This window comes from Leuciscus leuciscus, assembly GCF_965113295.1.
Source record: "Leuciscus leuciscus genome assembly, contig: HAP1_SCAFFOLD_689, whole genome shotgun sequence".
Taxonomy (NCBI): Eukaryota; Metazoa; Chordata; class Actinopteri; order Cypriniformes; family Leuciscidae; genus Leuciscus; species Leuciscus leuciscus.
Genome location: NW_028118051.1, coordinates 1 through 26816, shown reverse-complemented (window position 1 = coordinate 26816; position 26816 = coordinate 1). Strand labels below are relative to the sequence as shown.

Genomic DNA, 26816 nt, shown 5'->3' with positions numbered 1-26816 from the left:
GATGGAGTAGTTCATCCATCATTGCCTACTTGTTCTGTGTTGGTTTTGTTCGTCACAGAAACTGTATTGTGCAAAATTTGAACTTGCACAGCAGATGTTTTCATTACTCTGGTAAATTGAGGATGGGTTCCATACCTCAAGGTTTGTTGCTCATCTGACACCTGCTCCAGTAAAAATAAAAAGACCAAAATACCAGATTATTGTTTGAATGTATTTAATTATTTATATTTATATTATTATGCATTATAATTTTTTGTTGTTAAACTAGTATTAGTTTAGACATTAAAATATTGGATAAATGATCTAATTTGCGTATAATAGAAGTTAAGATAAATGTGATTCATGTGATGAATATCAGACAGTCTTATGGAGAGAGCTTTTGATCCAGTCAGCGTGTGGTATTTTTAACAGGGTACAAGCTAATGTTACATGTGTTGGCCTGTTTGTTTACCCTAGCTACCAATAACACAAAATGGACAACCTTTCCTGCCATCAGAGGAACAGAAGTTCTTAGCTTTGAAAACTAGAAAAGTAAAGTTATTCAACACAAACTTTGAATGTTGGCTGGAAAGGCCAGCCTGATGTGGGCTACTTTGAATACTTTAAGGGCTATAGTGCATTAAAGAGTTGATGGGTGATGGATTGGCACATACCATTTATTTGGAATAATCAGTTGCATGTTTACTCATATTGTTTGTTCTCGCATCTGTAGCTAATAGGGTGTAATGATAAACCCATCAGCCTGCAGATGTTCATTGGGACAGCGGATGATCGTTACACCAGGCCACACCCGTTCTATCAAGTGCACAGGATTACTGGCAAAACTGTAGCGACTCCGAGTCAAGAGACAGTGATATCCAGCACCAAAGTTCTTGAAATTCCTCTCCTTCCTGAAAACAACATGTGTGCCAGGTACCTGTCAAACAAACCTCTGATTTACATTCCCCATGACCTGCACGCATTGGAGAGAGAGATTTTTTGCATAAATGATATATTGACATGGCTGACAGGTTAGTCTTTAGAACAAGAAGATGGCAGCTCTTAATGGAAAATATGTGAAATTCAGAACAGAACAGAACTCTTAATTTTTTGTTCAATTTTGCCCCTCAGGGAATAAATAGTAGTTTTAATAAAATATGTTTAAAATGATTTGCACTCAAACGAGGTGAAGACTCAAGTTATATCAGGACCCTAATTAAAGCTGGAGTGGATTGCTTCATGGGAGCCAACATGACAGTATAGAATCAATCTTTTTTTCATGGTACCAATCTTATTATCTGACAGTTTTTCTAACAGAAACAAATTAATCATGACTGACTATGAGTAGATACTTTCTACAGTGGAACCCGCTACCAAATTGTCTAGGCTTTTAATAGAAACTTTTCAATATTGTGATTGTGTTGAGTATATGCAGGTCTCATGAATGCATACGACAAAGTGAAATTACTTAAAGTCCCCCTGTAGTCAATGATTTTATTCTTTGAATCTCATCTTTGATCACCACAATTACATATAAAAAAAAAAAAAATCCTTTGAAAAAAAAAATCTTCATGCCTTAAAATAGCTTGAATGCAACTCTAAGCCCTTGCCTCATTTAGTATACGCGGCACCATGAATATGCAAATTGGCCCCACCTCCACTCACTCACACCAGCTCAGAGATACACTCTGTCAACTTACTGAGGTAAACACTGCACAAAGATATCGCTCTTTACAACGTCGGACACATAACGCTAATTAATATGATTAGCCTTTTGCTTGACTATGTTAAAAAACAGCTAATAATGTGTTGCTAATGTTACATGAACCATATTCCCATTCGCCATCTCAGTCTGCCTTCTAACAATCACCAGAAAAAATGCAGATTGTTTCAAAGCAGTTTTACAAAGATAGCAGGAAAAAAAGTTTGTTTCCAGAAGAAAATAGCGTCACAGTCCAGCTTAAGTTCGTTCAGTAATGTTTAATTTTTGTAAAAATTTTATTAATTTAGTTCCTTTATGTATATATATTCACTCTGGAGTAAACCGTGATGTCATCGTCCAGCTCAGTTCAGTTCTGTTCTGATGGATGTCGTGTCGATGAGAGTCTAGTTGACGCAATCTCTGCTGACACTTCAGGGAAGCGTTGTGGTCGTGTATAGGTGCAGGTCCTCCATCTGGTCTGGCTATGGCCTGGATCCAGCTGATTACAGTAAACCTCAGAATAAACAGAAAGACTAACATTAGCGTAGATGCCATTCTTCTTATGATGTAACCAGTAGATCAGGTGTTATAGGTTCCCAGTTCCGGCTGACCTAATTTATGCAGCCTAATAATCATTTAACTGATTTGAATTATAGGAATGTATAACTTTCTATGTGTATGCCAGGTTAAAGAGATGAGTTTTTAGTCTAAATTTAAACTGACAGAGTGCGTCTGCTTCCTGGACAATGTTAGGAAGATTGTTCCACAGCTTAGGTGCTAAATAGGAAAAGGATCTTCCGCCTGCAATTGATTTTGACATTCTAGGTATTATCAACTGGCCAGAGTTTTGAGATCGCAATAGAAGTGAAAGACTATAATGCGTTAAGAGCTCGCTCAAGAACTGCGGAGCTAAACCATTTAGTGCTTTGTAAGTAATCAGCAATATTTTTAAATGTATACGATGTTTAATAGGGACCCAATGTAGTGTTGACAGAATCGGGCTAATATGGTCACACTTCCTGGTTCTAGTAAGAACTCGAGCTGCTGCGTTTTGGACCAGCTGTAGTTTGTTTATTAAGCGTGCAGGGCAACCACCCATAATAGCGTTACAATAATCTAGCCTTGAGGTCATGACCGCATGAACTAACAGTTTCACATTTTTCATTGAGAGCATATGACGTCATTTAGATATATTTTTAAGATGGAAGAATGCGGTTTTACAGATGCTAGAAACGTGGCTTTCAAATGAAAGATTGGTATCAAAGAGCACACCCAGGTTCATAACCGATGACGAAGACTTGACAGATCATCCATCAATTGTTAGACAGTATTCTAGGTTAGTACGTGCAGAGGTTTTTGGTCCAATCAGTAGAAACTCTGTTTTTTTTTAGTTTTTTTTTTTTTTTGAATTAAGCAATAGGAAATTACTAGTCATCCACATTTTTATATCAGCTATGCATTCCGTTAATTTCTTGAATTGGCAAGTTTCGTCAGGGCGCGAAGAGATATAGAGCTGAGTATCATCGACAGAACAGTGAAAACTAATCCCATGCTTCCTAATGATATCTCCCAAGGGTAGCATGTACAGAGTGAACAGCAACGGTCCTAGTACTGAGCCTTGTTGTACTTTTTATTAAGAAGAGGATCTATGACCTCTCGAAGCATTTCTTTCAGTAGCTTAGTTGGTATAGGGTCTAACATACATGTTGTTGATTTAGATGATTTTAACTTGATTCTTCCTCTCCTATTGCAACGAATGAATGGAATTTTTCCTCAGGGAGACTACAATGCACTGTCTCATGCAATACTGTAGTAGACAGTTGCATAGTTATAATTTTCTCTCTAATATTATCAATCATTTAAGTAAAGAAGTTCATAAAGTCATTACTGCTGTGCTCTTTGGAAACTTCAAAAGTAGAAGCTTTATTTCTTGTTAATTTAGCCACCGTGTCAAATAAATACCTAGGGTTGTGTTTTTTCTTCTTCTAAGAGAGTCGAAAAATAAGCAGATCTAGCCGTTTTAAGGCTTTTCTGTACGTAATTGTGCTCTCTCTCCATGAAATGCGAAATACCTCTAGTTTTGTTTTCTCCCAGTTGCGCTCCATTTTTCTGGCTGCTCTCTTAAGTGCCTGAGTGTGTTCGTTGTACCACGGCGTTGGACTATTTTAATGTAATCTTCTTTTAGCGCAAAGGGGCAACTGTGTCTAAAGTGCAAGTCGCAATATCAAGTTCTTCTAAGCTATCTGGGATTCTGAGGAGATGAAACTCATCAGGAATGTTATTATTAAAGCAATCTTTATTGGCAGAAGTGATAGGTCTAACATATTTGTAACACAGATTCAGCTTTGCAGCCTTGGCTAAATGAAGTTTACACGATACTAGATAATGATCTGCGATGTCATCACTCTGTTGCAGAATTTCAACGGCATCAACATTGTTTCTGTATGATAATATTAGATCTAGAGTATGATTACGACAATGAGTAGGTCCTGACACGTGTTGTCTAACTCCAATAGAGTTCAGAATGTCTCTAAATGCCAATCCCAATGCGTCTTTTTCGTTATCTACATGTATATTAAATTCACCAACAATTAGGACTTTATCTGCAGCCAGTACTAACTCTGATAGAAAGTCAGCAAATTATTTGATAAAGTCTGTATTGTGCCCTGGTGGCCTGTATACAGTAGCTAGCACAAATGTCAAACGTGATTTATCATTTAGACTAGATAGTGTTACATTAAGCACCAACACTTCAAAATAATTACATTTGAAACTAGACTTCTCAGTAATTCTGAAGATATTACTATAGATTACAGCAACCAACAGAAACACCTTACAGCAGAAAAATATACTGGGATAACCTGGCTTCTATTGAGACTCCACTGCTTCATAGTTAATGATATGCTAGTTCGCTGTTAACGATATGCTAAAGCCCGCCGGCACGTTGATCTGATTGGTTACAAGGTAGTTTGTGACGTCAGAAACACCAGCGATTTCAAACCGTGTTTTTGAGACTGTCTTTGGTTCACTGCAGTTTTAAGCAGAAAATACTCAGCAATGGTGTCGACTTATGAATTTACACATGGTTTGTCTTAAAGCATTTTAAAAACACCACATGACATATAAACAACATTTAAAAGCTGGATTTTCACCACAGGGGGACTTTAAATGTGAGTTATAGCTAATAGTTTATATTGAGTTGCTCTGAGCCACTGTCAGCAAATAGCACCATTTATGTCACTCTTTGGTTTAATATCACTTGCTAACTTGCAATTTTATTAAATAAACAGAATTTAACTGACTATCTTTAATGGCTGCCTTCTGTCATCTTTCTTTGAAAGCATCGACTGTGCTGGGATCCTGAAGCTACGAAACTCAGACATTGAGTTGCGTAAGGGAGAGACTGATATCGGGCGTAAGAACACGCGTGTGCGCACCGTGTTTCGTGTTCATATCCCGCAACACAACGGCAAAGTGCTGTCACTGCAGGTGGCGTCCGTACCAATAGAATGCTGTGAGTTTTTTTTATGTGGATTTCCTATGTGAAAACATGCATTGAATACGTTAAATATTATATGCTAGTTATTGCATGTCTAAGTCAACTGATATTGGTGGAGGAATATCCTCATTCTAGAGAGCATTTCCTGGATCAAAATTGTATATGTCCATGTGAACAAGATGATGTCATCCAAATATTTGGTCCATTTCCTTGTAAGAGAAATATTGTACATTTTAAACATGTAAAAGAAAACTTTAAATATTTAAAATAGTTTTCAAAAGTTTTAAATACATTATACAGAAGGCCACAAAGTTAACAGACATTGACTAAAAGCCACAATAATCTAAATTTGAAAATGTCACCGAACCGTATTGATAAACATTTCCTCTGCAATTTACAGCCATTGTTTTTCTCTGTTGACTAGCTCAACGCTTAGCTCAGGAACTTCCTCAAGTGGAGAGCTTTAGTCCCGCCTGTGGTTCTGTGACTGGAGGAGAAGAGATGCTTATAACAGGCCAAAACATCAGTCCAGAATCAATAGTGGTCTTTCTAGAAAAGAGCTCTGGTAAGTGAAATCATCTATTACAATAACTATTCTCACAGTTTAACTTGCGGGTTGCAGAGACGAGGAGAAAGAGGATCTAATTGCAGCAGTTTAAATTTATTAACAAGAACAAAAAGGAAACAATACAACTCAGGAACAAACTCTCAGACAGGAACAGAACAACCAAGCTTGGCGCAACAATAACAGAACTGAACTGAACCAAACACAGGGCTTAAATACATAGTGAACTAATCAAAGAAATGAGACACAGTTGACATGACTAATTACACACTGAGTAACCCAGGAGACTCAGGGGCTGTTTACACGACACCGGTTTAAAAACATACAACTTTTTGTGTGTTTCTGCCGTTCATTTACACGACAACAGCGTCTCCGTGTAAACAATAAAACGTGAATCTGTGGAATCGATGGCGTTATGCATATTCATATTACTTGTTCAGTCTATAGTGTTTCATCGCCATCTAATGGCCTGGCAGCAGAATACAGGGTTTTGACAGATCCGTGTGAATGGGGATCATTTTGACAATGGTGTTGTCTGTTCGTGGAAAACTCAAAGGAAAAACGTCTACGTTTTAAGCATATCATTGTCGTGTAAACGTACCCTTAAACAGATCAAACATAACCCTGACACACAGCTAGGCTGCATCCGAAATTGCATACTTACCTAATATAGTAGGCAAAAACATGTGACAAAAGAAGTATGTCTGAATTCACAGTACTCATAAAAGAACAGGCTAAAAGTACCCGGATGACCTACTGCTTCCGGCGAGATTCTGAAGTGTGTGTATGATGGACACTTTCCTATCCCATGAGGCCACGGGAGAGGATTTATGAATGGCAGTGAAGCAACGTAACTTACGCCGGTAGATCACATGATAATGACAACATGGCGAATGCAGTACCTCCAGATTACACCTCCAGACGCAGCCCATGGCTCTCTGCTCTAATTTGGAGCTGTTTTTAGATCAGTAATCTAGCAATACATTTTGGATGACAGTTTGTTATGTAATAACAAAAGAGCCTTTGTAATGTCTTTTTTTTGTCCATTACAGATGGTAAAACACAATGGGAGGTCGATGTGAGGGCTTTACAAGAGAAGAGTCAAAATGTGAGCATAATAAGTTATTGATTTTGTTGTAATAAAACACTGATATTCCTCAATTTATTTAATCAACATGGCATATGTGCATTGTTAAATGCATATCCCATTGAGATCTATAATTACAGGTGTCTCTTATGTGTTCCCATTCCTGTTTAGACAAGCATAGTGGTAAAGATTCCTCCGTACTACAAGAAAACCACGGCTTCCTCCACCCAGGTGCAGTTCTATGTCAGCAATGGCAAAAGGAAGAGAAGTGTCTCACAGTTCTTCACCTATCTTTCAGGTAATGGTCCTTGCGAGTAGAACTATCAGCAACTCTGGTCCACTTTGGTGGCAAGAACTGCCAGTTCGACGGCAAGAGGCAGTCTGACTAATATATCAAAGACCAACCTCAGGTCAATCTAAAATAGACCCCGGGAGTAGCTCATTCATGTAAGGAACAGTCTCTAGCAACGTGTAAAACATTTCACTGAAACTGAAACCACATACAGAGGTAGTCAAAAACACTTGTGACCACAAAAAGCCTTTGTAGTAGTAGAAACGCTCCGTCCTTAGTGTGTCTCGGACCGCATTGAAGCACTTACTACTCATCGTCCTTTCACCTAACACGTGTTATGAGATAGCACACTAAGACAAGTCATTCAAACTTCACTGTGTTGCACAAAGACACACCACTTTCCTGTTTACTTCCACAAAATCAGTCACAGTTAATATGTTAATACCAGGTGGAATCATGAATGTCTCAGCTGATGACTTGTGATCGGATCACCAAAACACATCTTAATACCAGGCAGAAACAAGGCCTAGGTGTTTCAAACAAAACTCTGAACAGATTTAATAGATGTTCTGAAGCGCTCGTTGTAGGAGCCTGGTAGCTTGTAAAAAAGAAAGAAAAAGAAAAAAAGACCATTTCTGTGTACGAATTTGTGTAGGACATGGATAGCCAACCCTGCTCCTGGAAGGCTACCACCCTGCAGAGTTTATTTCCATGCCTAATCAAACACACTAATCAAGGTGTTCAGGATTACTCATGAATGTTGGAGCAGGGTTAGAACTGAAGGTCTGCTGGGTTGGCAACACCTGGGGTAGAGGCTAACCAATCAAATTTGAGCTTCTAGTTTTGGAGATTGAAAACTTTGAAATCCGTATAGTGTGTATAATATGCCATGCTGTCTGAGACTGAGGCCCTGTTTACACCTGGTATTAAGATGTGTTTTGGTCGATAGGATCTCAGGTAGACAACACCAAATACAGGTGTAAACAGGGTCTAAAACGTTTTGAGCTTGTCCACTTTCCACCACTTTTAGAGGTAGTTGAAAACACATTTGACCGGATTGCTTTCATAGGGTAAACACTCATGTGGTCGAATGTGTTCAAACAGCCACAAAAGACCATCTACTCTCCGCCTACTGACCTCATGTGTAAACATTCTCCTCTCAAAGAAATCAGGACAGAAGTGGTTGAAAGTGGACAAAAGAGATCGATTAAAACACCAGGTGTAAACGGGAATGTGTCTCCCTCGTCTACTTGTGATCCGATCGACCAAAACGCATCTTAAAGGAGTAGTTTACTTTCAAATAAAAATGTCCTGATAATTTACTCACCCCCATGTCATCCAAGATGGCCATGTCTTTCTTTCTTCAGTCGAAAAGAAATTAAGGTTTTTGAGGAAAACATTCCAGGATTTTTCTCCATATAATGGACTTCAATGGCAACCAACTTGATGGTCCAATTTTGAAGGTCCAAATGTCAGTTTCAGTGCAGCTTCAAAGGCTCTACACGATCCCAGTCGAGAAATAAGAGTCTTATCTAGTGAAACGATCAGTCATTTTCAAAATATATATATACTTTTTAACCACAAATGCCCGTCTTGTACTATCTCTGAGATGCGCCACGCATTACGTCATCGCGTTGGAAAAGTCACGCGTGACGTAGTCGGAAGTACCGACTCAGTGTTTACAACTTTGGAGTAGGAGGACCGTTCAAAGTTATTTTATGTTGAATGACATATTTATATGCATTTGTGTCAGTTTATTGTTTAAAATGGTCCTTACGTGTGCTGGATGTCTAACGATGTCACGCGTGACCTTTCCAACATGATGATGTAATGATAGTTACCCATCTCAGAGATAGTGCAAGATGGGCATTTGTGGTTAAAAAGTTTTTTGTTTTTTTTAATGACCGATCATTTCGCTAGATAAGACTCTTATTCCTCGGCTGGGATCGTGTCGAGCCTTTGAAGCTTCACTGAAACTGACATTTGGACCTTCAAACCGTTGGTTGCCATTGAAGTCCATTATAAGGAGAAAAATCCTGAAATGTTTTCCTCAAAAACCTTAATTTCTTTTCGACTGAAGAAAGAAAGACATGGACATCTTGGATGACATGGGGGAGAGTAAATTATCAGGAAATGTTTGTTTGAAAGTGAACTAATCCTTTAACACCAGGTGTAAACGGCCTTAGATTACTATAGAACTGGACTCAATTGGACAATATAATATATACATTTTCAAATGTTTTGAGAGATGAATAAATGTCCACAAAGCTAATCTGTAATGTGTTGAACACCCTCCTTCCAAAGCAGTGCATGTGAAGCAGGAGTTTGGCATGAGGCCGGACCTTAACACCAACGGCCAGCATCCAGCCACGTCCCCAACAGGTCTCAGCACCACTGGGGACTCAATCTCTTCAGATGAGGTCCAGCCTCTCGAGCAGTGGCTGCTGACCGAAGGGTCTCCGTCTTCAGCCCATCTCTGCTACTCGCCTCAGGATCTGCATCTGAGCCGCTCTCATCCGGCAGACCGAAGCCTCGATGCCGTAGCAGACCTCCACCCTATGTTCTCACTGGTGGATTTCAACAACTCTTTGTACCAAAAACTTCAACAGGATCTGTCTTACAAAGGACAACCTAGTCTTCCAATGGTTGGGGGTTCACTGCAAGGCTGCAAGTCATCCCAAATCCCTGCAGAGCAACCCAGGTCTCACCGAGGTGAAGGATACCAAGGCATCCCTTCAGAACACACTCCTAATCTCTACAACCGTGGCTCTATCTCAGTGTCCAGTTCTTCTGTTCTAACCAGCGCAAATGTGGAAACATCTGGTCTGGATCGGGTGCAGTTCCCACAGTCCTCCTCTTCCCAGGTGCTTCCTCTTTCCCAGCAGCCTACTCTTGCCAAAGTGCCTTCCAACTCACCGTCTATCAGAGAGAGCTTGATGGACCCTCAACCTTCAGGCACATCTCTTGAGGAGTCCAGCGAACGTTACAGTTTGCCACAAGGTGGAGAAAGCCTTGATATTAAACAGGAACCAGATGAAGAGAAAGAGCTTGGCTTCCAGTCCATAGGCCTACAGGATATCACTCTCGATGATGGTAAGACTCCAACGAGAACCGTTTTACATTAATGAAGTTAAGGGAACAATGCTGATTACCACTGAAATTCATTTAGACCTGTTTCTCAGTTTGTATAAACAATGAGACAAGGGTGTCGACAAGGGTGTCGACAAGGGTGTCGAGTTACATTCAAGATATTTAAGACATGAAGATTTTAACATACAAGTTTCACATTTATCCTTTTAAACTCTCCTTTTCCTATAGATTGCAATTGCAATTGTAAGTGCATTACTGTAAATGAGATTTGTTTGTTTGTACAAACTAAGGGTCGGCTCAAAAGTATTTTCAGTGGTAATATTATTACAAACACCTAGTATTACTGTGTGACTGTACCTGTTTATTCCAGACCATATGATCTGTTTACATGCAATACACGCTTTTGACCGTGTCTCATGCTGGGACAGTAACTCACGCCAAGCTACATTAACAGAATATGCACTAACTTTGTGGCATATGCTAGCCAGGATTTTTGTTTACTCTCTAGAAAACTAGCAGCTGCCACCCCTAGTGTCTGGAAGCCAGTTTGGTTTGGGCCTAATTATAGTCTCTAGTCCCGCAGTGCAGTGGGAAAGAGGATACTGGCATTGCATGGAGTCACTGAACGAGCTAAATATAACGTGAAGGCTAATCCGCCGCTAGTTTTGCGCAGCTGTATTGTGACAGTCTTGCATACTTCACATTAGATGTTGCTACTGTTAGCCTGGAAGACAGTTTAAATGAAAGTAGAAGTTTGATTGACCTTGAACTTAGTTTTTTTCTGTGGATAGTATAGATTTTCTGTGGATAGTATAGAGTAGAATATATTTATTTATTACAGGAACAGTTCACCCTCAAGTTGTTCCAAACCTGTATGAATTTCTTTCTTCTGCTGAACACAAAAGAAGATATTTTGAAGAATGTTGCCGGTAACCAGACACTTGATGGTCTCCATTGACTTCCATAGTATTTTGTAGAGTGAGAAATAAATATATTTCAATTTTATTGATGCAATTTTATGTACAGTTTTTTTTTTGTTTTTTTTTTACAATTGCTAGGACACATTTCTCAAAACTAAGGTGACTTCTTCAAAACTCTTCACACAGTTCTCTTTACCAACTTTCAGCTCGGCCCAGCAGTTTATCTCACATTCAAAACCAAAACCCTTCATACGTCTCAAATCAAGTCATTCTTCCAGAACGCTAGCAAAAGTTTCACCCAACAAACACACATTTCCCCTAACAACAGGTGGCATTATACAGTGTTTTCTTTTGTCACATTTCTTTTTAAAAGTTTCCCCTTTTGAATAGATGGTAATGAAATTGAAAGACTGATGTAAGTGTTCAGCTACATCTAATTGTTTTGATAGTATTTGATTTTTTAGATTTGGAATATATTTCAATATGGTATTACAGTAGAAATGTAGAACATTTCTTATTCATTTTTGTATTATGTTAGGCTTTGAACTTAAGTTTAACAGGGTTGAAAAGAGTGACAGCATGTGCAAATTGACCTGTAGGTACATATAGTTTTGGTGTTTGTGTCTGAGTGAGAAAATAATTGATATTACTTGAAATTATGTAGTCATTAAATGCATTTCCTGCCAAAGCCAGTGATCCACATTTTAGGCCACATAGACTGATGTTGTGCTCACTGTGTGAAGAGACCTAAGTGACAAAAAAAAAAAAAAAAAGAAAGTGTAATTTATTCATAAAAAAAACAACACTAAAAATACAACACATGAAACTATATAACATGAATGAAATAATAACAAAAATAAATGAATACATAAAATAATTGTTTCATTTTTAAAAGAAATAAATAGGAAAACAGGGTTCAGATTAAATAATTAATTACATATCATAAATATTATAATGGAATATTATAAATATTAATTATAATTAAACAAACCGTGCCAGGACAGAACTTGTGTAGTATTTGCGTTACCTGGCGCACCAGTGGCGTGTGGAGAGCACAGGTGCAGAGGACTGAACACCCCTGATGAGTGAGTGCTGTTGTCCGGCTTCATGATCCCTTCAGTGCCAGTGTGTGTGTGTGAGAGAGAGAGAGAGAGAGTGTGTGTACAGGTTACATTATGTGTAGCCAAATGCATGAAGGTAAAAGAGTAGCAAAACTCGAGAGCGCGTATGTGAATTTGAGAACTTGTACAATAAATATTCGTACGTGTACGTCACGTGAACATTTACACTCACAGCTCCAGTGTGAAAACCTGTCAAATAAAAATCTGAAGTTGAATGTTGAAATTTGCACTCGCAGACAATAGTCACAAATGTGTAAAATGCCATTCACAGAAATACAGTGACAGACACAAACAACTTGTAATATAGATTTGCATTTATTCTTACATTCACATTCGCAGTTCAACCTCAATTAGGCACTTACAACTTCTCAAATCTGTCACTGCAATTTCAAATTTCGGGCCTTGAAGTTGTTAAGTGCCTAACTGAGGTTGAACTGCGAATGTGAATGTAAGAATAAATGCAAATATATATTACAAGTTTGTGTCTGTCATTGTATTCAGCCAGCGGATCCCCATGGGGAAAAAAAGCTTATAAATCATACAGAATGAGTTTTTTTTGAAAATGTAAAAATGCAGAAAGTTGTGTGTGTGTGTGTGTGTGTGTGAGAGAGAGAGAGAGTGAGAGAGAGAGAGAGAGTGTGTGTGTGTGTGTGTGTGTGTGTGTGTGTGTGTGTGTGTGTGTGTGTGTGTGTGTGTGTGTGTGTGTGTGTGTGTGTGTGTGTGTGTGTGTGTGTGATGGGTAGGTTTAGGGGTCGGGTTAGTGTGTGTGTGTGTGTGTGTGTGTGTGTGTGTGTGTGTGTGTGTGTGATGGGTAGGTTTAGGGGTCGGGTTAGTGTGTGTGTGTGTGTGTGATGGGTAGGTTTAGGGGTCGGGTTAGTGTGTGTGTGTGTGTGTGTGTGTGTGTGTGTGTGTGTGTGTGTGTGTGTGTGTGTGTGTGTGTGTGTGTGTGTGTGTGTGTGTGTGTGTGTGTGTGTGTGTGTGTGTGTGTGTGTGTGTGTGTGTGTGTGTGTGTGTGTGTGTGTGTGTGTGTGATGGGTAGGTTTAGGGGTCGGGTTAGTGTGTGTGTGTGTGTGTGCGCGCGTGTGTGTGTGTGTTGTCTTTCATCTTTGCTCAAACAGATTCTTGTCCTAATGCACACATCTACCTTTCCTGGCTTAAATATATTTATAGCTCTCACTGTATGCTCTGTTTCTTTACATATGCGTAATGAAAGCCATATTGTAAATAACTTGTTGTTTGTTTAAACTGTATTAATAGATGTGTTTGGTTATTGGAAAGGCTTTTTGTCAACGAAACCAGCTGTATTTCAGGAACTAGTTGAGACTAGGCTTGAGCTTTTAGGTTGGAAGCTCAACAGTAAAACACTGTAATAATTATGACGAAGTTTCAGTCTCTGGTGTAACACCGCTGTAGAGGAAATACTCATGTTACACACACACAACACTGCCCTCAGGTGGATTTAACAGAGATGGACAATGATAACGAATGTTGATGTTGATATACAGTATATGTGAGATTCACCCCTAAACAAAGATCTTTCTTCTTCTTTGCAGTAAGTGAAATCATTGTAAGAGACTTGTTCGAGACTCCAGATTCAGGGAACGCCAGCAGCGCTCCGTAACTCAAAGATCCTCAACGGAAACTGATGATCCGAGACCTGGACATCTCATTGAAACCGCTTGGACTGATTCGGTCTCAGTATCCTGCATTTACTGCACATGTAGAAACGATTTTCTATGAGAAATATCATGTACATAAAAGTTTTCTGCTTAAAAGTGGATGCTTATGGATTTTAACCGAGCATATCAAATGTGAATGTGAAATAATGACCAGTCATAGCTTTTGATTCAATATGTGCCTTATCCTGACGGGCCTTTTAATGATCTTATTGAAATGTTTCATTTGTCTTCAATTTACTCCTTTTCATTATAAATGTAAAATATATTCTTGGAAATTATCATAAAAAAAAGTTTAAATTATAAAGACAAAATATGCAGCGTTTAGCTTATAAAGCACAATCTCATGTTTTAATCTGCTGAGTGTTGACTTTAAAGAACTGTTACCTGTTCGGCATTTCACTAGATATTTTACCATAACTTTCCCATTGCTTGATAAGCTTTTGAAATGTCTTTGTATTTATGAATTTTTACTGAACATAAAAGAGATTTTGTGACAATCTTCATGAGCTCCAAGAAATATGCTTGAATTGAAACTGAATAATATTAATTGGTACTTAGCCTATACATTCACCTTGTTTGTTTGTTTGTTTGAAAGGTTTAAAAAATATTTAAAGTATCCAATTTTTTTTATATAAAATAAATAAATTCCACATTTTAATTATAATAATAAAATATAAAGATGTTTAAATGTTGTATGCATTTATTCAGCCCTATATGGTCCATTAATAACGAGTTTCCATAGTTTGTGTGAGGTGTAAACAAGTAGCCTATTTTAGAACCAATAACTGGGATAATAATTACAATAATATAAATTTTTTTGACTGAATCTGTGGTTATCATGGTAATGTTTCGTTATAGTCCAGGCGTTTTAAGCCAAAATGGGGGTCAACTGTGACCAAATTGCAACAGAATCAAACTCAACTGATTTTGTATCCTCAATATGTCCTGAGTAAGGGAAAAAAAAGCCCCGAAGAATCCCATTAGGGGAAAGTTCAGAAAAAGACCCAAATATATCCTATTCATACGCCTATGCATTATTTTTCTCACATGAATAGGGTAAAAATTTTAACCTTTAGATATCACCATGAAAATTACTGAGTTGATTACTTATATCAAGACAAACAAAAAATGTATTAAAAGTTTTTTTTAATTGTTTGTTAACATGGACAAACGGTGCATAATCTAATTACAGATGCTAATTTGCATAAATACCACAACAGATCTAAACATTGGGTATAGCCAGGTGAAAATGTCTTGTTGAATCTTGTTGACACATACCAGTAAAATACTTAATGTTAAGGTCTGAATGGAACCCATTTAGGCTACCCATGAACATGAATACATAGAGGCAGGAAGAAGTACTTTAGAAACCAGCCTTTATTAAGTTTTAAGAGATAGGGTTTGGGGCTGGGTCCGTGGGACTGTTTCTGGGGGACGAGTCTGAGGGAAGAACAGGAGACAATGGTAAGGAGAATGCAGAAGACAAAAGGTAGGTAAAATAAAAAGTGAATCCCCAGAAACAGTCACACAGACCCACAGCCCCAAACCCCATCTCTGCAAGAATAATTAATAAAGGCTGTTTCTAAAGTACTTCTTCCTGACTCTATGTATTAATGCTCATGGGTAGCCTAAATGGGTTCCATTCAGACCTTAACATTAAGTATTTTACTGGTATGTGTCAACAAGATTCAACAAGACATTTTCTCCTGGCTATACCCAATGTTTAGATCTGTTGTGGTATTTATGCAAATTAGCACATACGTAATTAGATTATGCATCGTTTGTCCATGTTAACAAACAATTAAAAAAAACTTAAAATACATTTTTTGTTTGTCTGGATATAAGTAATCAACTCAGTAATGTTCATGGTGATATCTAAAGGTTAAATTTTTTACCCTATTCATGTGAGAAAAGAATGAATAGGCGTATGAATAGGATATATTTGGGTCTTTTTCTGAACTTTCCCCTAATGGGATTCTTCGGGGCTTTTTTTTTTTCCTTTCTCAGGACATATTGAGGATACAAAATCAGTAGAGTTTGATTCTGTTGCAATTTGTTCACCCTTTTTTCCTAAAACGCCTGGACTATTAGGGTAATATGGCTTTTAGTCATAGCTGGGTACTATTTAAATGTTTAATTGTTGTTTACCCGGGAAGCCCCGCCTGTCATCACATAAGCACCGGAAGTTCACAGGGTGACGTCTAAGGCAGCGGAAACAGGTATGAGGGATAGAAAGTGCCAGAAACAGCCAGAGAAACTGATCTAAACATGACATTTCACAGTTTTATGTAAAGCTAACAGATGTCAGACAGATCGTCGAGCATCACGGGTCAGATTTAAAGCCCGTCTGACGAGTTTATCAAACTGTTAGTCCTGTGCTATCAATACGTAGCTGAAGCAGATTAGCTTCCATGCTAATGTTGTGAAATAATCAACTGTTCTGGAAATATTCAAAACATTTTTTTAAAGAATTATAACCATTTAGCATTTAATTCGCCGGAATGGGGTTTAAACATAACATATAACAATATATATTGTGTTTAATTCTAGCTTTAGAGTCGGTTGCGTGTTGTGTCTACGTGTCCTAAGAGCTGTCAGGCTGCATTCACATAAACACAGTTTTGGACTCTCAAATGAAAACAGGCCTGAATCCTGATAATTATTATTTGTTTTTAAGAGGAGTTTAAACTCGATTGTGATCTGTAAAAGGACACTGGTTTCCCCTGGACTCCCAGTAAGCAGAGACTGCGTCGAGGGAAGCTGTTTAAGCCGAGAGGAGCATCAGTCAGTCGGTCAGTCTGTCAGTCAGGATGCCTCTGCTGTTCCTGGAGCGCTTCCCCTGGCCCAGCTTACACACATACACTGCCCTGAGCACTGTTCTGCTGGCTGGGACCATCCTGAGTGCCTACAGCTCGGTCAGAGACTCGGAGGACTCCTCTCCTCTGTCTGGAGACTCACACGGCGGGTCTGATGAGGAGATCAAGCTGGATCCGCTGGAGAGCTTGGGGAACATGGCCACCAGTGTGCTTGTGTATCTCATCACGGACAGCCTGTTCGTCTGGGTATGTGGGACTAGCGTCAAAACACACCAGTGTTGAGTGATGAGGTTTTTATTTAAAGAAGCTGTTGTTTTCCCACAGGTGATGGTGAACACGGCGTGCTGTATCCTCATGCTGATCGCTAAAGTGATCCAGTGCATTGTGTTCGGCCCGCTGAGAGTCAGTGAGAAACAGGTAACAATCATTCACATCCACATTAGCTTGATCAGGCAACACACACACACACACACACACACACACACACACACACACACACACACACACACACACACACACACAGCCAGTCTTCACTGCAACACACACACTGCAACGCTTATACGAGGAAGACCTTGATAACAAACATCCCTGACAACTCGAGTTCTTTTGTCAGTTCCATATAGATACATTATATAGAATAAAAATATAGGTCATATCATGATTTTACTTACTTTAAGGTCATTTTCTGTGATGAAATGTCGTTTTGTTGTATGGTTAAACAATATGTTAATCAGTGAACGATGTCAAAACCAGTATCTGGAGAGTTGAATGGATATAATTGTATTTTTTACATATTCAAACAAGTTTATTATTCATAATATGGTAGTAATAAAATAAATGTTGGTAGATTTTGAAAATGTGGAAGATAACTATTCAAAGCAGTGGCAATAGTTATTAACAGATGACTATAAAAATGCCATTCAAATGTTTGAGGTCAGAAATATGTATGTTTTTTTTATTTTTTAAAGGGACAGTAAAGACTTTGATAATGTTGCAGAAATGTCTATTTCAAATAAATGCTTTTCTTTTTAACTTTGTGTTCATCAAATAATCTGATTCCACAGTTTTCACTAAAAATAAAAACTGTTTTCAACATTGATAAAAAATAAATGTTTCTTGATCATCATATTAGAATGATTTCTGAAGGATCATGTGACTCTAAAGACTGGAGTAATGATGCTGAAAACTCACAGGAATAAATTATATTCCCATTATATTCACACAGAAAACAGTCATTTTAAATTGTAATAATACTTCACAAGTATTACTATTTTTTGCTCTTTGTTTTTTGATCAAATAAATCTATCCTTGGTGAGCATAAGAGACCTCACAAACATGAGAAAAACTTGACTAAGACTTTTGAACAGTAGTGTATGTTATTGTAGGTTCCTGTACATGTTCTAAGCGTGTGAATAATAGCAGGTTTCTCACATGCGTTGGCGATGTCAGTGTTGTTTTGTACTGTAGTGTCTGTGGTCATGTTCTGACGTCGCTCTTCTGTTGACCAGCATCTGAAGGATAAGTTCTGGAACTTCATCTTCTACAAGTTCATCTTCATCTTCGGCGTGCTGAACGTGCAGCGGGTGGAGGAGGTGGTGCTGTGGTGTCTGTGGTTCTCCATGCTCATCTTCCTGCATCTGATGGTGCAGCTCTGCAAAGACCGCTTTGAATACGTGAGAAACGTCTCCACCACATCAACAAACACTAATGTTCAGAACGACTGGGAGATCTCTGCAGTCGTGCTGTTAGACTCACTCATTCATGTGCTCATCTACTGTACATCATTTGGTCAGTTACTGTTTGGATAAACATTTGCTTTAACCGCCAATATAGTCCAAAAGATATGACACTCTGTAAGATATTTGTTGGATAATCTGAGTATAATTAAGGCATTTATGTATATTTTTATTGGATGTAAATATTATATTAATTGGGTTAATTACCTACCTACCTTTCCTACTTCCTTTCTTCCTTCCTTTTATGTTCTTATTTACTCCCTTCCTTCATTTCTTTCCTCCTCATTTCCCTTCCTTCCTATGTTTCTTACTTATTTTGTTTATTTTTCCTTCCTTCCTTCCTTCCTTCCTTCCTTCCTTCCTTCCTTCCTTCCTTCCTTCCTTCCTTCCTTCCTTCCTTCCTTCCTTCCTTCCTTCCTTCCTTCCTTCTCTCTCTCCTTCATCTGCTCTTATTTACTTTCTTCCTTGCTTCCTTTGTTTCTGTCCTTCCTTACTTTCTTCCTTATTTCCCTTCTCTTTCTTGCTTCTTTCCCTCTCTCCTTGCTCCACTCTTCCTTCTTTCCTTTCTTCATTCCTTCATGTTTCTTTTATTTTACATTCTTATTTACTCCCTTCCTTTCTTCCTTTCTCCTTCCTTCCTCTGCTCTAGTTTCCTTCCTTCCATTACTCTTATTTACTTCATCCCTTCCTTCCTTCCTTCCTATTGTTTGTACTTGCACCTCTTCCTCTGGGAGTTGTTGATGTATTGTGTTGTGTGCTCCTGCCAGCTGTCGTTCTCTCCCACCACCCCGATGGGCAGTCATGTGCGAGTGCTGTCTCTGCTGGTGTCTGTTCTGCTGTGCTGTGCTGGTCTGGCTGTGCTCTGCGCTGTAGTCGGGCATCTTCACGGCATGCACACCGTCGCCTTCATGGCAGCTGAGGTAAGAATACTGTACAATCCTTTTAGCGACTGTGAAGAGGACATTCCCTCTTTTGTTGTTCCCTCTTTCCCTATATTCTGAAAGTAGGCATGACACGTTAGTCACAATGGTCATGATATATATATAAAGTTTGGTTTTTTTTAAGAAAAGAGAAAAAAAAGATGTAGATTTAGCAATGATTGTAGACTTGATTTTGTCCATGGGGAATTGATTGGTTGCTATTGGTGAATCCCATGTGAGTAACAGGTTGTCCCACCAATTGATTTGAATAAAGATTAAATATTAAAACGCACATTAACTTTACCAAACAATATTGCACATCATTATTAAATACTGCCAGGGCTTGACATTATATATTTTGCTTACCAGCCGCTAGTGTTGCTTTCGTCAACGAAAATTATGACGAAATATTGTCGTCAACGAACCGTTATCACCTGACGAGACGAGACGTAAATGCTGGTCATGTGACGATGACTAAAATACATGTATAATGCAATATCGTTGACGAATAAGAATGAGACTAAATGTGGTTTACAAAATAAAAACTATGCTAAAATGTCTCTTCATTTTCGTTGACCGAAACGAGACGACACGAAATGTTATAACGTCACGACGAATGAGAGAGTTGTGCGTGAACCCATAGCTTTGTCGGCTTTAAATTCTGGTTTGCGATCTGGTCACCCGATTATCAGCGAATTTAACAATATTACTCCATTAGTTATTCTATTAAAATGTCTCATTGGTATATTTGACACATTCATAATCATTACTTTTGCCGGTTGTGACAGCTGTATGTTATTGGCAGCGTCATCCTCCGGTTAACATGAACGCGTCACCGCATCAGCACCAGAACATGGAGATTTTATTTTAGAGAATAATCGCACAACCTATTCGATATTCTATAATTAAATAAACTAATCGAATATCCAAAATTCGTGACTCATCCCTGCATGGAATCTCTTGTTTCTTTTCCCAAATTTTCACTCACGTCTCACCCATTTTCTAAAGGGATTATAAACGTTTCTTCATTGGTTCGCTTTTAATTAGGCCTATATATTCGTATTCTTTACTGTGGTAAAGTAGAAAAAACGCTGTAGGACAGATAGCCTATACATTTGTACTTGCATGTCAAATTCTTTTTAACACAGTTTGTGCTTGTTATTAGACATGGTAAGGCGCGTCAAGTTTAGTTGTAAAACGCGTTTCACACGCGCGGGTGATTTTTAGTTTCACTTTCTCTGGCAGCGCAATCTCAAACATAGGCTAAATATCTCGCCCTTGTGGAGGATAAAATTCGCTCTTCAGACCATTTTACATAAAGTAGAAAACACGAAGATATCATAAAGAGATCGATGGTCTCTCTCCTGCTCGTGTCCCACATCCCTCTCAAAGCGCAGAGTGGTAGGCTATATCACGCGTCTTTGTGTGGAAATATAAAACGAGTTTTTATTTTTTATTTTTTTTAAATAACCCCCCCACCACCGCCGGTAGTTTGTCCATTACCGCGGTGGTAAAAAAAAACTGCCACCGTCACAGCCCTAAATATACTAAATATAATAAGATAACCTTGTTTGAAATTCTATATTGACTGGGTTAAATAGAATTGCATTACTAAAAAGAGACTAAAATACAATTTTCGTTGACTAAAACTAGACAAAAATGTCATCAGTTTTCGTCGACTAAAACTTGACTAGACTAAAAAGAGTATGAACGTGACTAAAACTAATAAAAACTAAAACGACAGCTTGACACAAAGACTAGACTAAAACTAAAATTAAAACAGGCCGCCAAAAACAACACTACCAGCCGCTGTGGCTAATGGTTTTCTGTAGTTATTTAGCATTTTATCAACGTTTGCACTGGCTGCAATTTTGACATTGATACCTTGAGGAAAAACTGCCATATAGAATTTGTTTTATATTATCTCATAATTTGGCAGCAGATATATTAACACCGCTGTCACTTTAAGACCGATCGCTCTGATCCATTATACTGTTACACATGCGCTTTCTTTCTCAACTGTTCACTTAGAACAGAACTGACTGCATTTGTGTGAATACTTGCTAAGACCGGCATTTTGTGTGTATTTTACTGTTTCAACACAATAAGCAGCGAAAAATAACTAAATTTAGCACTGAGAGGCCGCTTTGTGCACATACTTTGGGTGTGAGCTCAAAATCTGCAGGAATGAGTAAAATTATCAATCAAATCAAATGATCAATTTTATCAAATTCAAAACAATCCCACGCTAAAACTCAAGCCCTGTAGCAGCAACAGTATTCATCCGGAGCAAGTGAGTGAGGGGAGGCGGGTTTGTGTTGAAACACTTCCGATACAAATTTTCCGCAGAATAGATACTCAATACAAGCAGCGATTTCTCTCTGTCTCATGATATTTCAGTTTCGATATGGATCGAAAAATGTACATTTTTGACAACACTACATTGCACTTAGTTTACATTTAATAATTTTATTATTTCAGATGCCTTTTTTTATAGACTACAATTAAAAAAAAAATTATATATGTAAAATCTAAGCCACCAAAGTGGCTAGTAGGAGTCAGCGTTACACGCCACTGCTGAAATACTCACACATTTGGCAGGTTGGCGGGTGTTAATGTCAAGCCCTGAATACTGCAATATTCTATAAAAATTGTCCATTTTGATATTATGGTGACTTGAAGTAACCCTAAGCCTTGTCTCCTGTCCTGCAGTGTTTGCTGGTGACCGTACGCACAGGACACGTCATCATACGGTGCGTGCGCTCTGTTAAGAAAGCCATCAGCTTTGCTAAATGTTAGGTAGCAGAAGCATGAATCTGAAGGTTTTGATCTGTTATGTACAGGTACTCCATTCACCTGTGGGACCTGAACCACGAGGGCACCTGGGAGAACAAGAGCTCATACATCTACTACACTGACTTCATCATGGAGTTAGCCATCCTCTGCCTGGACCTGATGCATCACATCCATATGCTGGTGAGACAGGGTGATCAGTCATGTGACTGGCTCATAGTGATGGATGAATGCGATCTGATTGGACTCTTATTGAGACTGTCTAACATAATGTTCACTGATCAGTAAGAAGCTGCTTACACTTATGTTCCTGATTTCACATGTGTGTGCGGCCTGTCAGATCACAAACTTCCCCAAGTGAAGACCAGTGGCGTACATGATTTCTTTCTCTTCTCACATCTGTGTTTGAGAGTTTTTTAATGAATCCTAGTACCTTTATGATCATGTATTCTTGTTGTTCACTCCCTCGCAGCTCTTCGGAAACATCTGGCTGTCCATGGCTAGTCTTGTGATCTTTATGCAGCTGCGCTATCTCTTCCACGAGGTGCAGCGAAGGATTCGCCGCCACAAAAACTACTTGCGTGTTATTGACAATATGGAATCCAGGTGAGGAGCCTAAAGCTTTCCAGAATGACTTATTATAAGATGCATTTCTACAGGCTTTGAATTATAAGCACAACATCCAAATAAAAATGCTAAAGAATGGCAAAGCTTAGGGCTGGTAACCCGAAGTTGCATGAGCTATCAGCACTGTGCCCTTGAAAAGAGATTTAACCTTTAATGATTTTTTTATGAGTAATGTAGTTAAGAAGGATAACTGTGCAAATCTCACAAAAACGCAAAAATTTAAAAAAGAATGAAATTAGATTTTGCATAAGTAAAGTCTTTTTGAGGACCGTTAACATTATTGACAGTAATGACAGCTAAGCACCCCCCCCCCCCCCACACACACACACCCACACACACCCACCCCCCGCCACACCCCGACACCCAGCAAATCCACAATTACATTTTAAAGTGACTCTTGTTGTTGTAAATTAATAACAGTTTATAAATTGGAAATAATTATTGTAATTGAATATATAATTATGTCTTAATAACAGCAGCAATAAATCAGTTTCATTATCATATATTATTTTTTCATTATCAAAAGTTTGGGATCTGTAATAATAATAATTTTTTTAAAAGAAATTAATACTTTTATTCAGCAAGGACACATTAAATTAATCAAAAGTGCCAATAAAGACCTTTACATTCTTACAAATAATATTTCTAATCAATTGTTATTTTTAACTCTCTGTAATCAAATAATCCTGAGGCGGTTAAAAATTATATCATCGTTTCTGCAAAAATAGTTTTCAACATTGATTATATCATCATATTAGAATGATTTCTGAAGGATCATGTGATGCTAAAGACTGGAGGAATAATGCTGAAAATTCAGCTTTGATCACAGGAATAAATTACGTTTTGAAATATATTCACAAAGAAAACAGTCATTTCATTTTACAATATTACTGTTTACTGTATGCTTCTGTTTTTACTGTACTCTTCCCTGACACCTTAACCCACTCTTAAATCAACCCTAAACGTACCCGTATCCACCACAATAACAGCACTAGTGTTTTGCAGTACAACATGAACACAATAAATAGTCTTTGAGTATCGTATGTGTGAATGTGTTATTGGATGTGTGTTATGAGTCAGCCTGCTGCAGTGGCTGATGGAAACCAGACCTCGTGTGCTGACATGAAAACGTCTCCTTGTGTGCAGGTTTGCTGTGGCAACGCCTGAAGAGCTGTTGGCTAATAACGATGATTGTGCGATCTGCTGGGATTCGATGACTACAGCGCGCAAGCTGCCTTGTGGACATCTCTTCCATAAGTGAGCAATAACCAGATGCTGCCAGCACTCTCTTGCTCTAGTAGTTGAAACATTGTTAATCTGACCATTTATTGTTTATGTCCAGTTCGTGTCTGCGCTCTTGGCTGGAGCAGGACACGTCCTGTCCCACGTGCCGTATGTCTCTGAACATCAGTGAAGGCGTGAGAGAGCGAGAGGAGGGCCAGAGGGAGGCGCTGGATGAGAACATGCCTGCTGGGACAGGAACAGAGGCCCGGCCACACATCAACCAGCATAATCACTTCTTCCACTTTGATGGTGAGCCTCTCTTTACATATTCATGCAGAATCCAAACCATTTACTGACAGTAAGCTGTAGAAATCACTTTCACATCTATAGCATATTCCTATCATTAACTTGCATGATGCCTGTTTAGCACTAGGGGTGTGCGATTAGATATCGTTTACGATAATAGTGTAATTGTTGTTTTAACGATTTGCAATCTGACATTGAGTGTCCCTCACTTTGCAAAAACACACCCAGCGAGCACTGTGATTCTACACTCTGCATTTATAATGCCCCCAAAATTCAATTTAAGGGGAAAAAATTTATTTAATATTTATATAATTTAATATAGTTAGTCAATATCACACGAAGAGTGCCTTCTTTTTTTTTGCTCCAAATATCAGCAGGATTACAAATGTGATGATTGATTTTATACAACAGTTCAATAAACAAGAAGTTAATATTAAGTGACTTAAATGACATTTTAGACACAATATTGTCTTTTTTTTTTAATCCATTTAGCCAACGAAAATAGTTTGAAACAAAGCCACATTGAGTGAATGATTCAATGACACTCTTAGAGACAGTGAAATGCTTCGTTCCTGAATGAATCAGCCATTTGAATGAATCGGTTGAATCTCAATGACTGGCTCATTAAAAGTGATTCAATTCATATTTAAAGTATTTTTTTATTTAAAAAATAATTTCAAATATCAATATTCAACATTTTATGTGTAAAACATTAAAAACAAACATTATGTATTATTATTATTATTATAATTATAATTATAAACATTAGTTATGCATTTGTAACTGCATCTGAGCTGCATTATTAGATAGACTTCAGATGCAGCTTCTGTTTCCTCTGCAGTGCAAAGATGAATTTTGTTGATATGGATTTTATTTTATTGGTAACAGCCCTATTGTGTCTTATTCTAATTGAATTTATTAATTAAATCTAAGAATTTTCACACAAAAGATGATGCATACATTTAATTAAGTCGGAAAAAAATGGCTTTATTAAGGTAAAATGCCCATAAAACGTAAACAAATCTATTTAAATTTATTGGAAAAGATTATGTCTGTCACTGCTGTGAACTGACCATCTCATATAATATGAAGAATATTAAAAACTTTAGCAGTCAGTCCTAAACCTTCCAACACAATAAACACACTCGGCAAAATATCATCTAATTATCGTTATCGATAACATCCCAGAAAATATCGAGATGTTATTTTGTGTATCGCACACCCCTATAGTACTGAGCAAACTGATTCGCCCTGATGAACAACAATGAACAAAGGTCAGCCAATCATAGCAGAGGTTATTTACAAACTGGAGTATTGTAAATACATTTAAAAAAGCCTGTTTAAATGGATAGTGCCCTCAAAAAAAAATGGTTCACTGATGAATATGGCCTGTTTTTATCATATTGATGACTTGAAGAGACCTTGGAACCAAATAGGCTTCTGGTAATAACATCATCATATGAATGTATAAATCTCGGCTCGTTCACCCTCAGGGTCCCGCATTGCCAGCTGGCTGCCGAGTTTCTCAGTGGAGGTCATGCACACCACCAACATCCTGGGCATCGCACAGGCCAACAACTCCCAGCTCAATGCAATGGTGAGTCCCACACGTTTACACACAGTCTCTGTGTTTTACACAAGTTGCCACGTTATTAACCGGCTTTTCCTTGAATTTCTCAGGCCCATCAGATCCAGGAAATGTTTCCACAAGTCCCTTATCATCTGATCCTGCAGGATTTGCAGCTCACACGCTCTGTAGAGGTCACCACTGATAACATCCTGGAGGGCCGGATACAGGTGCCTTTCCCGACACAGGTGAGGCTCACAGGGCTGACAGAAGAGGCATATTAGGGGCTGAAGTGATATGTTGTTTGCATTTTCGTACTGGGTCGCTCCATCAGCGCTAAAATCTCACTGGCCCAAAATCTTGCTCCACATTGCTGAAGGTGAAGTCATTTCTGCACCACTGGCATCACCAAACTGAATTGAAAAAAACAATTTCAAAATTGTTGAATGAAAAAATAAATTCAGTTAAAGGGATACTTCACCGATGAGCATTAAGCTTTGTATCAGTAGAAACCCGGTAGTATTTTCGAATGACCGTGCTTCCCTCCCTCATGTCCCCCTGAGACCAGAGATTTCTGTATTGTGTGTCTGGAAGAAAACTTCTGATGACACAAAAATTGTAATTTAGTGTCATCGGAGGCTCTTTTGTCCAGAGGCGAGAGACTCCAGCCAGTAGGAGGAGCTCGTTCCGCATGTGTTCAACCCGCCCCATAGGGGGATCTCACGATAAAACGCCGTCTTTTCAGTTTCGAGTCGACTAGTAGCCTAGCTGTATCATTTCTTCCGATACTGCCCTCTGTAACTGGGAGGCGTGGCTTGGGAGTGGCCTCGTAGGGCAGCGAAGCAAGTGCATTCTGGGAGTTGTTGTCTTTCATCCACATGAGCCAAAAATAC

At 38.5% G+C, this 26816-nt stretch overlaps 2 protein-coding genes and 1 long non-coding RNA gene across 6 annotated transcripts; 2 read left to right on the top strand and 1 right to left on the bottom strand.

Annotated features, from left to right (window-relative positions):
- The first annotated feature begins 46 nt into the window (after nucleotides 1-46).
- LOC309491900 (nuclear factor of activated T-cells, cytoplasmic 3-like) lies at nucleotides 47-14571 on the top strand. Of its 2 annotated transcripts, none has more exons than XM_082190925.1 (7): nucleotides 47-912; nucleotides 5023-5195; nucleotides 5605-5745; nucleotides 6798-6853; nucleotides 7004-7130; nucleotides 9432-10217; nucleotides 13809-14571. In XM_082190925.1, exons 1-7 carry the CDS (start codon nucleotides 749-751, stop codon nucleotides 13874-13876), a joined length of 1515 nt encoding a protein of 504 aa, XP_082047051.1. In that variant the 5' UTR covers nucleotides 47-748; the 3' UTR covers nucleotides 13877-14571. The 2 variants fall into 2 exon arrangements, with proteins under 2 accessions (XP_082047051.1, XP_082047050.1); XM_082190924.1 differs by having other exon boundaries at nucleotides 9429-10217.
- Nucleotides 14572-16029: 1458 nt separating this feature from the next.
- LOC309491898 (E3 ubiquitin-protein ligase AMFR-like) lies at nucleotides 16030-26763 on the top strand. Of its 3 annotated transcripts, none has more exons than XM_082190923.1 (12): nucleotides 16030-16153; nucleotides 16670-16996; nucleotides 17075-17167; nucleotides 18259-18423; nucleotides 19254-19406; nucleotides 22119-22159; nucleotides 22250-22382; nucleotides 22672-22805; nucleotides 23973-24083; nucleotides 24169-24359; nucleotides 25850-25953; nucleotides 26037-26763. In XM_082190923.1, exons 2-12 carry the CDS (start codon nucleotides 16745-16747, stop codon nucleotides 26205-26207), a joined length of 1548 nt encoding a protein of 515 aa, XP_082047049.1. In that variant the 5' UTR covers nucleotides 16030-16153; nucleotides 16670-16744; the 3' UTR covers nucleotides 26208-26763. The 3 variants fall into 3 exon arrangements, with proteins under 3 accessions (XP_082047049.1, XP_082047047.1, XP_082047048.1); XM_082190921.1 differs by having other exon boundaries at nucleotides 16040-16153; nucleotides 16612-16996; XM_082190922.1 differs by having other exon boundaries at nucleotides 16126-16153; nucleotides 16644-16996.
- LOC309491899 lies at nucleotides 19552-22109 on the bottom strand. The gene is made up of 2 exons (XR_014203361.1): nucleotides 21205-22109; nucleotides 19552-19767 (listed from the first exon to the last, which is right to left on the bottom strand). It is a non-coding gene; the product is annotated as an uncharacterized lncRNA (long non-coding RNA).
- Nucleotides 26764-26816: the final 53 nt, after the last annotated feature.

What these genes read in the sequence shown, in the direction of transcription:
- LOC309491900 (XM_082190924.1), top strand. Translation starts at nt 749, where the DNA reads ATGTTCATTGGGACAGCGGATGATCGTTACACCAGGCCACACCCGTTC. An exon ending in TACAAGAGAAGAGTCAAAAT is followed by an intron (nt 6,854 to 7,003) that starts GTGAGCATAATA and finishes ATTCCTGTTTAG; the next exon opens with ACAAGCATAGTGGTAAAGAT. An exon ending in GTTCTTCACCTATCTTTCAG is followed by an intron (nt 7,131 to 9,428) that starts GTAATGGTCCTT and finishes CTCCTTCCAAAG; the next exon opens with CAGTGCATGTGAAGCAGGAG.
- LOC309491898 (XM_082190923.1), top strand. Translation starts at nt 16,745, where the DNA reads ATGCCTCTGCTGTTCCTGGAGCGCTTCCCCTGGCCCAGCTTACACACA. An exon ending in TGTGGACATCTCTTCCATAA is followed by an intron (nt 24,084 to 24,168) that starts GTGAGCAATAAC and finishes GTTTATGTCCAG; the next exon opens with TTCGTGTCTGCGCTCTTGGC. An exon ending in ACTCCCAGCTCAATGCAATG is followed by an intron (nt 25,954 to 26,036) that starts GTGAGTCCCACA and finishes TGAATTTCTCAG; the next exon opens with GCCCATCAGATCCAGGAAAT.